Here is an 11,998-nt window from a genome sequence, read left to right on the forward strand (position 1 = left end):
GAACATTTTTATGTGTCAGGCCTTCATCCAGTCCTGTGATATTTTCTCACATCCAAATACATTTATGTAATGACTCCAATCAAAGAGGTACCTTGGAAAATGATCTATCCTGGACTACACTCTCGTTTAAATTAAAGCAATCCTAATTTGATTATGCAAAAGTTACCTAGGTAACATTTCCTCCCCAGCCACTCCCAATGCTCTGATGGCTGGGGAGGAGGAAAGGATAAGCTTCTGGAAGCAAAAGATGTTACACCGCATTAAAAAATCCCCCAAAATTAGCGAATTAGCATTTCACACAGTCAGGTCAAACTGATGTGCAGTAGCTGACAACTCCTATGCTCTCGTTTCCCTTGTGCTGCAAGACCAAACACCGCAATCCTAACAGATGCCTCCAGGTGAGGGGAGCAGAGCCCAGCCTCCTGCTGCGGCCCGTTCAGGACAAACACAGCGCCCAACTTCACACCGACACAGAGCAGGGGAACGGTGCTGCTGTCCTGAGCTGGCCCCCCAGAAAGCACAGGAGCAAACCCTTGTTTGATTAAAACAGGAAAGAAACAACAGAGAGCAGACCTTTTGGGAGCTTTAGCCCAACAGAGTCAGTGCAACTCCTGATCACATGTTCCCAAGGTCTACAGAAACCCCCGGCTTGTTGTCAGAGGATCGACCCCCCAGGTCCTCGGGACAGAGGTGTTCCTGCTGGATTTCCAAGGCATTTTGACAACATCTCTTAACTCAGCATATTCATTAGACCAACACTCTCCCCGCATGATAAAATTGAAGCTTCAAGCCCCTTTCACCTCGCACCACCGTGACTGGCACCCGGTTTCACCCCTCGCTGCAAAGCTCCAAGTAGGCACAGAACGACAATGAGATTTAAAACACAAACTCATTTGCATGGTATGGAAAACTTACCTCGAAAAGAAAGAGGATGGAGTCCAGCTCCTCCCTCTGTGATTTATTCCCTGCAAGACACAAAACAACATTGCTTGCCAGAAACATACAACAAAAGACAGCAGAAGAAGGCGCTGCTGCTGCTCAGCTGAAGTCAAAGATGCTACGCTCGGTTTGCTTCCCATCTTTCTTTAACATCCCAAGAGCGAGCTGCGCCCGGCTGCGGTGCCTCCCTCTGCTCCAGCCGTGCCGCAGGCGAGCAGAGGGAGCTGCGGGAGCCCAGCACGAGGTGAGAGGACGCGTGTGGAAATGCTGGAAGGAACTCAGGAATCTGACCAACTGCTGCTCTCGTTTCAGAGAGCCATTTCCCAGTTTGTCTCTCCCGCTGCCGCAAAATGAAAACAATGAATGCCAACGCAGCACTGCATGGAGCTGTTCGTGTAGATACAGGTAACTGGGGGCTAGGCAATCGCTGGACAGGCTCTAACAGAGTGCTCTGGAGCGCAGTCACGGAGCGCTGACCAACGGCTGCTGGAAGAACTCTAACACTTACCTTTTTGTTTCAAACTGTTTTCCAGTGTGATGAAGTTTTCGTAGAATATAAAATAAATTTGAGAATAATTGTTGTCAAAAAATTGCTTCAGGTCACTTCCATCCACGATATCTGAAAAGAGGAACAAACAGAGCAATTACACAAGAGCAGAAGGACAAGAATTTCAGGCATTCTGCAAATTTAGCACGAGAGAACGAAATAAATGCAATACAAAACTATTTTAGTGACTCCACAGAGTATTCTGTACTAAATTGTGGGTCCATCCTCACAAGTGAAGAGGAGTTTCACTGAATTTATGAGAGTCTGTGGTGGGGCTTTGGTTCGTTTGCTTTCCAGTTTAAAAAAAAAAAAAGAAAAAGAAAAAGAAAAAATTTTTTTAATGGGGTGAGTCTTACAAAACAAGCAGGTTACTGCTGGAGAAAAACACCAGCAAAGACTTTTGGGATGCAAATTCAGTTCTTACATTCATCTGGCAAGCAGATCAAACCAGAAAACAGCATATTCCCAATTCATTTCTTAGAATAACAGCAACACAAGCACGTGCCACTTTCCTAAGTGCTAACCTGGGTCCGAAATTTGAAATAAGTTCCTCTTCCACCAAGAAAAAGGTCCAGTGTTTTCTAAGCCTGACACTGGCCAAACACACGTGAATTTCCTCCCTTTGGTCTTTACTGCAACTGATTTGGTCAAGGGAAGTCAGGTGATTTCACCCGGAAGAGGGTGGAGGGCAGAAATTAACATCGTGTCTGCTCATTGAAGCCTCCCCTTGCAAGAAACCTGTTCATTACCCAAAATAAAGCTGATTCCAGCAAGAAGGCTCAATAACATCCCACGACTACAGAAGACAGAATAACTTTAGCCCTAGACAGCTTGATTTTTATTTAAATTAATACCTTTCCAGCAGTAAGGCTTTGCTTGGCTGCTTGCACTATGGAAACAATTAGTGCAGGGAAACTCTTTAACGTGGTATTTGTTTCCTACAAACTACCGGTCTTGAATTTGCAAGCTAAGTGCAATTATTCCTCTCCATGAATGCGTCCTGTTAAACACAACTCCGGGGGAAAACAAGGCTTTCATTTACAGGGGTTTCATATGAGGGAATGAGGTCATTAAAATCTAAACAAAAAGGAAACTTTCCCTCTGAACTGCGAAGGGAGGAGAAAGGAACTGCCTCACCAAGAAAGCAAATTCTCCTTTTTTCTAAAAGTGGCATCTCAGCGGTGACTCACGGGTGAGTCTGGTGTGAGCTGCATCCCTACAGCCACAGCCCTTTCTTACTGATGTGTTTCACTTGTCGCAGGGGACGGCTCATTCCTGCCTCTCAAATGGGAAACATCAGGGAAAGTTTCCTGCTCTATTTATCCCTGGAGACAACAAGATAAAAACCCCTGACTTCGGGGAAATGCACCGGCCTGAAGGGGTATTTATAAGCACCCAAGGAAGCGGGGCAGCAAGCTTGGGGCTGAACTGCGGGAATTCGGGGTCGTGTTTATGTTTACTCACAAACAGCTCTCAGGTTACCAGAGCTGCGCACAGGCACCCGGCCCTCCCGCCGCAGGCAAGCGCCAGCAGCCATCCCAAACCCGAACGGGACGAGCCCGCGGTTCTGGCCAACACCTGACAGCAGCTGCTGCTGCTGCGGCAACGCTCGGGGAAGAGCCGGGCGTTCCGAGGGTCACCTCCGGTTCCTTCTGTACAAGCAGGACGTGTTGGCTCGCTGGAAAACTGTCAGTCACGCTGACTTGCCTTACTATTAAATTTAAAATCTGGAGCAACAAACTACTCGGGTACCGCTCAGTGAGGACCTGAGGCTGCTGCCGAACTCTCATGGCTCTTCCTCATCTTAAAACACAAAATCCAGAGGGGACAAGAAGCCTGTCCTTAGCACACGGCCTTGCCCTTCATTTTCCTGTTAAGTCACAAATGTTGTCACAGTCACCTGTTAGAAATCATCCCTTAATGCCGTGAACTTCCAAAGTCACTTGATTTTATGCTACTTCTTCAAAGCTCCCTTAATCCTCAAGTACTTGAAAAATTAAAGGAGATCAAGAGAATTTCGCAGCCACACCCTGGTTAACGATAAAACTTTTACGACCAGCCTCACCCCAAAAATAACATGCAATTCTTACTTATCTCCAGGAGAAGTATGTCAGCACGAAGCAGACCATCACCAAAGCACCCCTCCAACCGGAACAGCTTCCAAAATAACGTTAACACCTCCAATTTCACACGAGCACTACGGAACAACACCAGCTCTGAATTCAGCAGGAAGTCTGCACACATCCCCTTTTGAGTGTCTCTAAATGAAAGTTTCCACCAAGCCAATATTACTCCTGCAGCTGTGCACAACTGCGAGGCCAAGCAGTGCCAGGACTGAAACCCCACTACTCTCCTTTGTTATCCCATTTCTGATGGAGGCAGTTCCAGGAAAAGCATGGGCTTTCCTGATAGGTATTTTTTAAAGACAAAGATCAAGGACTGCACTTGGTAACCTCACAAATTTCGTATTTTAACATAACTCGGTGTGTCTTCCATGTATTTGCCCACTGCTCAATGGAGAAAAGACTGAAAGCCCAGGACAAAGCAGCATCCCACATCTGTTGGCAGCAGTACTCCTGACACCTGAGTATTCCAACTGGGCCCGAGGAGAAAACACTGTTGAAAGAGATGCTTCCATTAAAAAAAGAAATTTTTTACCCAAGAATAGCCACAGAAAAAATTCTTAAGGCGCAGCGATCCATTCTTACACTACAAAAGTCCCACAGAAACCACCCTGGGAAAGAGCAGAGCTTTCATTTATGGCCAGTCCATGGGGAAGAGCCAAATCTGTACATCCCCACCACTCTTTATCAGGCCATTAGTTTTTAAGTCTATCTTTAAAAAAAAAACGAAACAAAGGCCACACTACTGGCACTTCCACAAACTGTATTTAGACCTTTACTAACTTTACAGAACTTCTGGCCCCAAGTACATCTCCACAGCAACAAAAAAATAAGGGAAACGTTCTGGTCATTTCTCAAACACAAATGAACATCCACTTTTGAGTCCTGTTGTTCTTCTGGGTAGTGTTTTGGCCTGCCACGTGGCCAGAGCACCCCACAGAGCAGGAGCTCAGATCCCAAAGGCCGCTCGAGGCCTGAGAGACATTATAAGCAGCACCAGCTTAGGTGGAATCTTTTATTTCAGTTCGGGCACTGGACAAACTTACACCCATGCCAGTAAGGGACCTGACGCAATCCACAGCTCACACGAGCCCTTATTTACGGAACTACACATTCCTTTTGCTCATCCCTCCCCTACGATCATCTTCCCTCTGATCTGTATCCTCCTGCACCAGCGGGATCACAGAAGAGTAACTGACATTTTGTTTACAATTAAAGTCCTGTGATTTAAAACCAACAAAGGAAGAGAAGCTGGCAGCCCCTAAGGAAACACAAGAGCAGGAGCAGCTCTTTGGGGAACACCGGGCACTGTGGCCCGAGTGAAGCAGCAGGAGTAACACACACACACACACATTCCTACCCCTGGCCAGGGCAAGGTGAGAGGGGACAAGGGAAAAAAAAAAAAAAACCCAACTCCTTTTGAGCTTTTATAAAAAAGCTTTGTTTTTCTTAAATACCAGAAAGGTTCTTCCCATGTGTTGCTTCATTTTCCATGCTGAACAGAACCACGGAAGACACTCTGGCAAGGGTATTTATCAAGACGGCATCTTCCAAAAGCCACTCCCATGCTACCTCAAATGTTGACACAGGCACTGCAAAGAGCAGATACCCGGGGACCGTACCCAGAGCTGCTCGGACAGTGCCCGCACTGACCAGCCAGGCAGCTGGACACAGCACAACACAGCACAGCACAGCCCCAGGCAGCCCCGGGGCTCCGCAACACCCTTCACCGTAAACCAGCGCCCGCAAGCACCTTTAATTAAAGAGTCACCAAACGCAACAGCGTGACACCAGGCCGGATCCGCCCGGCACTTTGCCCCCTGACCAGCTGCCCCCCATCAGCTCCCGAAGCGCAGCAGATCGCAAGGAACAACTGCGGCACGCCAGCGATGATCCCTCGCACCTGGAACAAACCGGCGTCACCCGGGAGCCAAGCGGACTGACCGGCCACAGCCTCTCCCCTCAGCAGAGCCTGCTGCTGCTGCATTTCAACAGCGAACACGAGGCCACCCAGACCCTCCCGAACCACAGCTCGCAGCTGAAACACATCAGCGGCTTTCCACCCCCAGAGGGACCGCAGCTGAAACTCCACCACGATGAGGGTGAAAGGCTTCACCTGCAAGGCGCCCCGAGACGCGTCCAACCTCGCCCCAAACACGGAGTCACCACAAAACACCATACCGTGACTTCTCTTAGAGTTTAAACCGCCAACAAAGAGCCCCGAGTCGATGTTGCCGACAAGAGCAGGGCTCCTGCGAGCGCATCTCCGACACTGACCGGGGATGTGAGTTTCCCCACGGTCCCGCCCCCAGCCCACCGTGCCGTACCCGAGCACCGGGACACCGGCAAACGCGACTTTCCCAGGGCACCGCGCACCCCAAACTTTCTCCCGCAGCCCTCGGGAAGGACACGCACCGCTGCCTCTGCAAGGGAGAGAGCCCGGGGAGCCCGCCGAGCTGCTCGGGAGCCCGGGGCTCCCCGGGCAGGAGAGGCTCTCTGTCCCCACCCAGCACGGAGAGCTGTTACGGCTCGGGTTCACTGGTGTCGCGCCCGGACACCGCAGCGGAGGGCGAGCAGCGCCCGCGGCTCCGCCCGGGCACCCCACGAGGGGGCTCAGGGCCCCGGGGCCGCGTCCCCCCGCGCCCCCTCCCCCGCTCACCCAGCAGCGCGCGGAGGTGCTTCAGGCGGGTCAGCACGTCCCGCTTGGGGTCCAGCGCCTTCTGCGTGGATTTCCTGACATCGGCGTGGCTCTTCCTGGAGAACATCCCGGCGGAGCGGCGGGCAGGGATGCGGGGATGGAGCCGCGCCGGGAGCGCTCCCCGCGCGCCGCTCCCGCCCCCGCTCTGCGCCGCCGCTGCGCGGGGCGCGCCGGGAGCTGCGGCACCGCCCGCCCCGCGCTCTGACGTCATGGCGGCGTGGCGCTGACGTCACCGCGGCTGCCGGGAGCCGCGCCCCGGGACCCCCGGGAACCCCCGGGAACCCCCGGCCCCGCCAGTGCCAGCCCCGGGCCGGTCTCCCCGGGCACCGCGCAGGGACGGCGGGACCCCGCAGTGCCCGGGGGCGCAGGGGACAGCCCGGCCCCGTGCGGCTCCAGGGACCCCCGAGAGGCGAACCGGAGAATCCCGGGAGAGCCGCGGGAATGCCCGGGGCAGGGCAGCTGGGATGGAGGCGCCGTGGGGAGCTGGCTCCTAGGTAGGCTCTTGCTTTATCACGGAATCGCAGAACCGCAGATTTGGGTTGGACGGACCTTAAATCGCACCCAGTGCCACCCCCTGCCCTGGGCAGGGGCACCTTCCGCTGTCCCAGGCTGCTCCGAGCCCCAGTGCCCAGCCTGGCCTCGGACACTGCCAGGGATCCAGAGGCAGCCGCAGCTTCCCTGAGCAGCCTGTGCCAGGGCCTGCCCGCCCACCCAGGGAAAAAATTCTCCCCGATATTCAGTGCAAGTCTCCATGGGAAAACATTCAGGTTCTGAATAACTGCTTGCACTGTAAGTATATAAATAATACGTGCTGTCTTTACACACGGGGAAGGTAAAAGACAGAGCAGGCTCATAGTTACGCAGCACAAGCACCAGCCATCCCTGAAGCAGCAGCCAGCAGGGTTTCAGTTAAAGGCCCTCGGCTGCTCTCGGTAAAATTCCCGGGTAAAACAGTAAACTCTAGTAAGTTTCAAAGGAGGCTGTCGTCCTAAGAAAGAAAAGAACGTGTGCCAGGGAAATGACTTGCGTTTCTACTCCCCAGTTTTTAACAAAATTACTTAAAAATCAGTCTACGCATCACATGGAGATTATTTGTTGAGCGGCGAATCGGCATAGAGAATAAAATGTCACAAGAACTACTGTTGTTAGAAGCAGAAAACACACCACTGCCACATCTCACTTCCTCTGAGCCCTCGCAGGGATCGTTTCTGCTGCAGAGGCCTGAGGTCACCAGAGCAAGAGGTCAACAAGCCATAAACACGTCCCACTGGGGAAGGGACAGTCCCAGCTCCTCCACCCCTGGGGTGGCCACGTGCACGCGGGAGCTGGGGAAGGCTCTGGCTGGAGGTTACAGCGGATAAATAAAAGATAAATAAAGAAGCAGGCATCGGGGGCTGTGGAGGAGGGGGCTGCAGGCAGAGCTTCCTACGCCCTGCTGGTGAGCGAGGCACAGCTTCCCCCTCTGCAGCACAGCTGGATTCTGGAAGGGGCGCAGCCGGCCCAGCCCCTGTGCTAAGAAGGAAGGAGTCGCTTGCTGGAGTGAGGGAGATGGATAGTGATGATGCACGGTGCTGAAAATGAAAAAACCCATTAATCCCTTTTCTCGCACAGAAAGGCTGAACACCCTGGAGTCAGCCACAGAAAATTCACAGCTGTCCCCCGCCTTGGAGCCCAGCTCAGGCTTGTGGTAATTCCTACTGCCTGTTCCTCCTGTCGCACCGTGACACGCCATCTCCTTCTGGAGCAGCTATCATTCTGCAGCAATTGTCTAGTTTGGGGTCATGTGGTGCAATCTTCCTGAGAAGAGCCAATTGGGCTGTTCTGGCTGTCCCCTTCCATTGCCACAAATGGATTTGTGCAGTTGGCTGGGGAAGCACGTGGCTAAAGTCTTGCCTTGCTCTCGTTTATTCTTTTACCCTTCCCTTTTATTTTAATTGAGTTACAAAACGAACAACTTCCAGTTTGTGTCTCCTGGTGGTTTCAGATTGTTCCATGTTTTTGTCGTGTCCTGCTTTGCTAAAAAAGGAACCCTTGCAGGTTCAGGAATTGTGATGTCTGATAACTTGTGTGATAACCAGGGGAGTGTTGTGGTGCTTAGCACCAAACCACGTAGCTTTAGGCACTCGCTGGTTTGAAGTGTGCCAGAAATTCTCCCTGTGGAAAGCTCCAGGGAATACAGCTGCCATGCCTGGAATCACAGTGCTCTAGGACAGCCCTTGCTCTCCCTTTTAGTTCACTTATCATCAAATGCAACTTTTCAAATGATTCACTTAGGAGCTGACGTAGGGTAGCACAAGCCAGAGGTGCCAGTAAACCTGCAGCGGTGACTTCAGCCTGTGCAGGAGAAAAATCCTGTGACTTGTGTTTTCTGACAATATAGCATTTACCATTTCCCAGAAAGTCAGATGATGCATTTCCGAAAGCCGGTGCTTAAGGCAGAATAATTTCCTGAAAGAGATTTGGTCATTCAGCTTTCAGGATCTGAGGTAAAATCTATATAAAGCAGTCCGTAAGGGGACAAAGCAGTAATCACTTATGGCAGAACCGGACTGTTGAAGGTCCCAGCACGGTGTGGTGTCCTGGGTGAGGTGACCACGCCAGCACAGGCATGGCAGCACTGAGCAGGGATTTGGCATTCCTTAGGAAAACCCCTCCTTGTGCAGGAGCCTGCCTGCCTGCCTGCCTGGGTCCACGGGAGGAAGAGCAGCGTCCCGTCAGTCCGGGGGAGATTTCTGGGGTGTCACAGCCCAGCCGAGACTCCCCTGAGCAAAGGGAAGTGCTGACCTTGCAGAGGCTGTCCCCGCAGAGCCCGCCCTGCCAGGCTGCTGGCACTGCCCTCCGGGCTGCTCCTACTGGAGTTTCTATTTCAGGCGTTGCCTTAAGCAGTGCAGGTGAGGGGCAGCGCACTCCCAGTCCAAAATAGAGTGGCCTGAATTATTCATATGCATTTGCACCACGGGCCAGCACGCTATCCCTGAATTGCATGGCTCGGCCCTTCCTTCCCCCCCGGCCCCATCCTGGGAAGCGGCCTGGTGCTGCGGGGTTCGTGGAGTTTGTGGGAAGGTGACACCGGCTGCCGCCTGAATTTCACTGGACCTGATGAACAGGCAGGGTTGCTTTTCCCGGGGAGTCTGAAATTTTAATGGCAGAGATTAAATTACGGAACTTCTCCGCTGACTCGTGTCAATATAACACTTCATACTGGGGCCAGGAAAAAAGGTGGGGGAAAAGTAAATACAGGAGGACTTGCCTCCTGGACAGCCTGCAGGTGAGATAATGGCTTCCTTAGCAGGGAATGCCTGTACTGACTTTCCGTCCTTCAAACCAAATGCTTCAAGTTGTGTTTAGAAAGTTGGTTTTGTGTCCTCTTGCATATCCTTGGTCCAACACATCCATTAAGGCACCAGAGCTTCTTATTCCTCACTTGATGCTTCCTGGCACAGCTGCAGGGGCTTGGCAGAGCTCTGGTGCTGTGCCAGTGTGCTGCTGTGTAGGGAAACGAGGCTCTGCCCTCTCTGCCCTGGAATGACTAAGCGTGTGGGAAAGATCTGGCTGTGATGGGTGATTTTCCTAACAGCGTTCCTATAGGGCACGCAGGCGTGGAGCCCCGCTCCTGCAAAACTCTGCTTCAGACTCCAGCCACACAGCAGGTGCTGGATTTCTGCTAAATGCCTGAGTTTCTCTGAGTCCGGGTCCTGCGACCCGCTGTCCATGGATCAGCTTCTGCAAATGTTTGGAATTTCGCTGAGTTTATGGAAGCAAAGCTGCCTCGTCCATATAACCCTCACCGAGGAGCTCCCCAGCCCCTCTCATTTGGCACCTAAAGGATTTCTCACTGTCCCTTGGCCTGTGGAGTTTTGTTTAGGAAAAACCTGATGGAAAATTTCCACCCGTTGCAGCATATAAGGCAGTCGGATGTCATTCTTGTAGTAAAAGTGAAAAAAAAAGAGTAAAATTTATAGTAAAAATGATAGACAGGAGAAATCCACTGTCAAAAAACCCTGTCAGATTTCCTTCTGCCAGAATCTCCAACTGTGTAGAGAGGGAAAGGGAAGGACTTACGTCTACGGATGGAAAAAAGTCCAAAATAGAAAGAACAGGGATTGCATGTCCCCTGATACCTTCCAAAAGGAAACTGTACGGAGGATGTGGAAATTTCATGGAGTAAAAATATCACCGCGTAAGGAGAGCTCAGAGTGCCTTTGCGGAAGGTTGAACTGCACAAAGAGGTTTATGGCACGTTGTGCAAGCCCGTAACCTACTGCTCCGGCCAAGGTCTTTCCATGAGGAGGTGTTTCAGCTCGACTTGAGTCTGGGCTAAGAGATGGCTGACACGGTAAAAACAGGAAAATCATCCCTCTGCTTCCCCGCTCCTCGTGCCGCGGCACGGAGATAAAGTGCTGCTTGTCTCAACTGCACTAAATCCGAGATAAGTGTTGTTTACTTCGCCTCTCTCCAAGAGGAAAGGTCACTCGTGATCTCGGTGGAGCTGCAGCAATTTCCTCCTGGCACCATCCACCTCTGGCCCGGCAAGGCAGAGCCCCCTTCCCCTCCTTTGGGGACACTGTTAACCCCGTCCCTGCCGGGCGTGTCCCGCTGCCGTGCCCGGAGCTGGCTCCAGACATGCAGGCACAGTGTGTGGGGTCTGAAACAGCGCTGAGATGCTGACAGTCAGGCTCACAGAAACCTTCTGGTCCTAGGAAATGATGCACAGAGAGTGAAATAAGGGTCACTTGTTCCTGAAAGGTACAGGTGAAGGGTGCTGCCAGCTGCAGTTGGAGCCTTTGTTTTCCCCTTGTCCTCTCCTCGGCTGTCTTGGGTTTATATTGCCATCTATTTAACCTAAACTCTCTTTTATTTTGACTCAGCATTACGTTCGTATTTTCATTTTTCTCTCCGCTTGTGCTGGCTCTTTATCACTCGCAGGAACAATAAATGAGGAAGGAAGCAGCTGACTGGGATCGCCCTTAAGCTGGGCTTTGTCAACATCCAGAATGACCACTCTGATTGTCTTAACCCTGAGTGATTGACAAACCAGGCTGTGTGGTATCTTCAGTTCTCCTTTTGAAGAGAAGATCTCAAACGCTTTTCGCACATGAGAGGGAGAACAAAAACCCCTTCAAAATGAGCCGGTGACACACAAAGCAACCGCTGGCCACCGGTGTTCCACACATTCTTCCTTCTTTTCTTGCTTTGCAAATGAACGACTGCAGAAAGCAGTGCAGTAATTACAGCCTGCAGAAATGGCTCGGGTTCTCCTCCACGGACAAGCATGACAAAAACCAACAAAAAATATTTTTTACCAACACAGCTGGTGTTCAGATGAAAATATGTGGTTAGCTTTGAAACGGTATTAAAAGAGAAATTTTAATTAACCTGTACCGCTGAGTCAGAAGATAATATCTGATGCATCTAACGGGCCTACTGACAAAATATGATAAAATAATTATTTGCAATTAGATATATGCATTACAGACAATGTTGTAATTAAAATGTACTTAATGTCACAGGAGGTCCCTTATTATCGAAATAATTTGTAGAAGGGCTGTGGAAACAATGTGATGATTTTCCATCCCTCTGAAAAAAAACCAACCAGAATTTGCCAAGAGCCCAAAACGTCTCTGGGTTTGGAGCAGACACCAGCACAGTCCAAGAGCCCGACTCCTTTCTCCCAGTGCCGAGTTCTGCTTG

The 11,998-nt window shown here is 51.3% G+C and overlaps 1 protein-coding gene across 5 annotated transcripts in view; it reads right to left on the reverse strand.

The window, feature by feature from the left end:
* The window catches only part of RALGAPA2 (Ral GTPase activating protein catalytic subunit alpha 2), a 93,435-nt gene extending 86,977 nt beyond the window's left edge, over nt 1-6,458 (reverse strand). For all 5 annotated transcript variants that reach the window (XM_039569650.1, XM_039569648.1, XM_039569652.1 and 2 more), the window contains exons 1-3: nt 6,269-6,458; nt 1,448-1,558; nt 916-965 (exon numbers count right to left, since the gene is read on the reverse strand). In XM_039569650.1, coding sequence (XP_039425584.1) covers nt 916-965; nt 1,448-1,558; nt 6,269-6,374 — 267 coding nt within the window. In that variant the 5' untranslated portion in view covers nt 6,375-6,458. The remainder of the gene's footprint in view (nt 1-915; nt 966-1,447; nt 1,559-6,268) is intronic.
* Between the last annotated feature and the right edge of the window lie 5,540 nt (nt 6,459-11,998).

The sequence above is a fragment of the Corvus cornix genome, chromosome 3, assembly GCF_000738735.6.
Source record: "Corvus cornix cornix isolate S_Up_H32 chromosome 3, ASM73873v5, whole genome shotgun sequence".
Classification (NCBI taxonomy): Eukaryota; Metazoa; Chordata; class Aves; order Passeriformes; family Corvidae; genus Corvus; species Corvus cornix.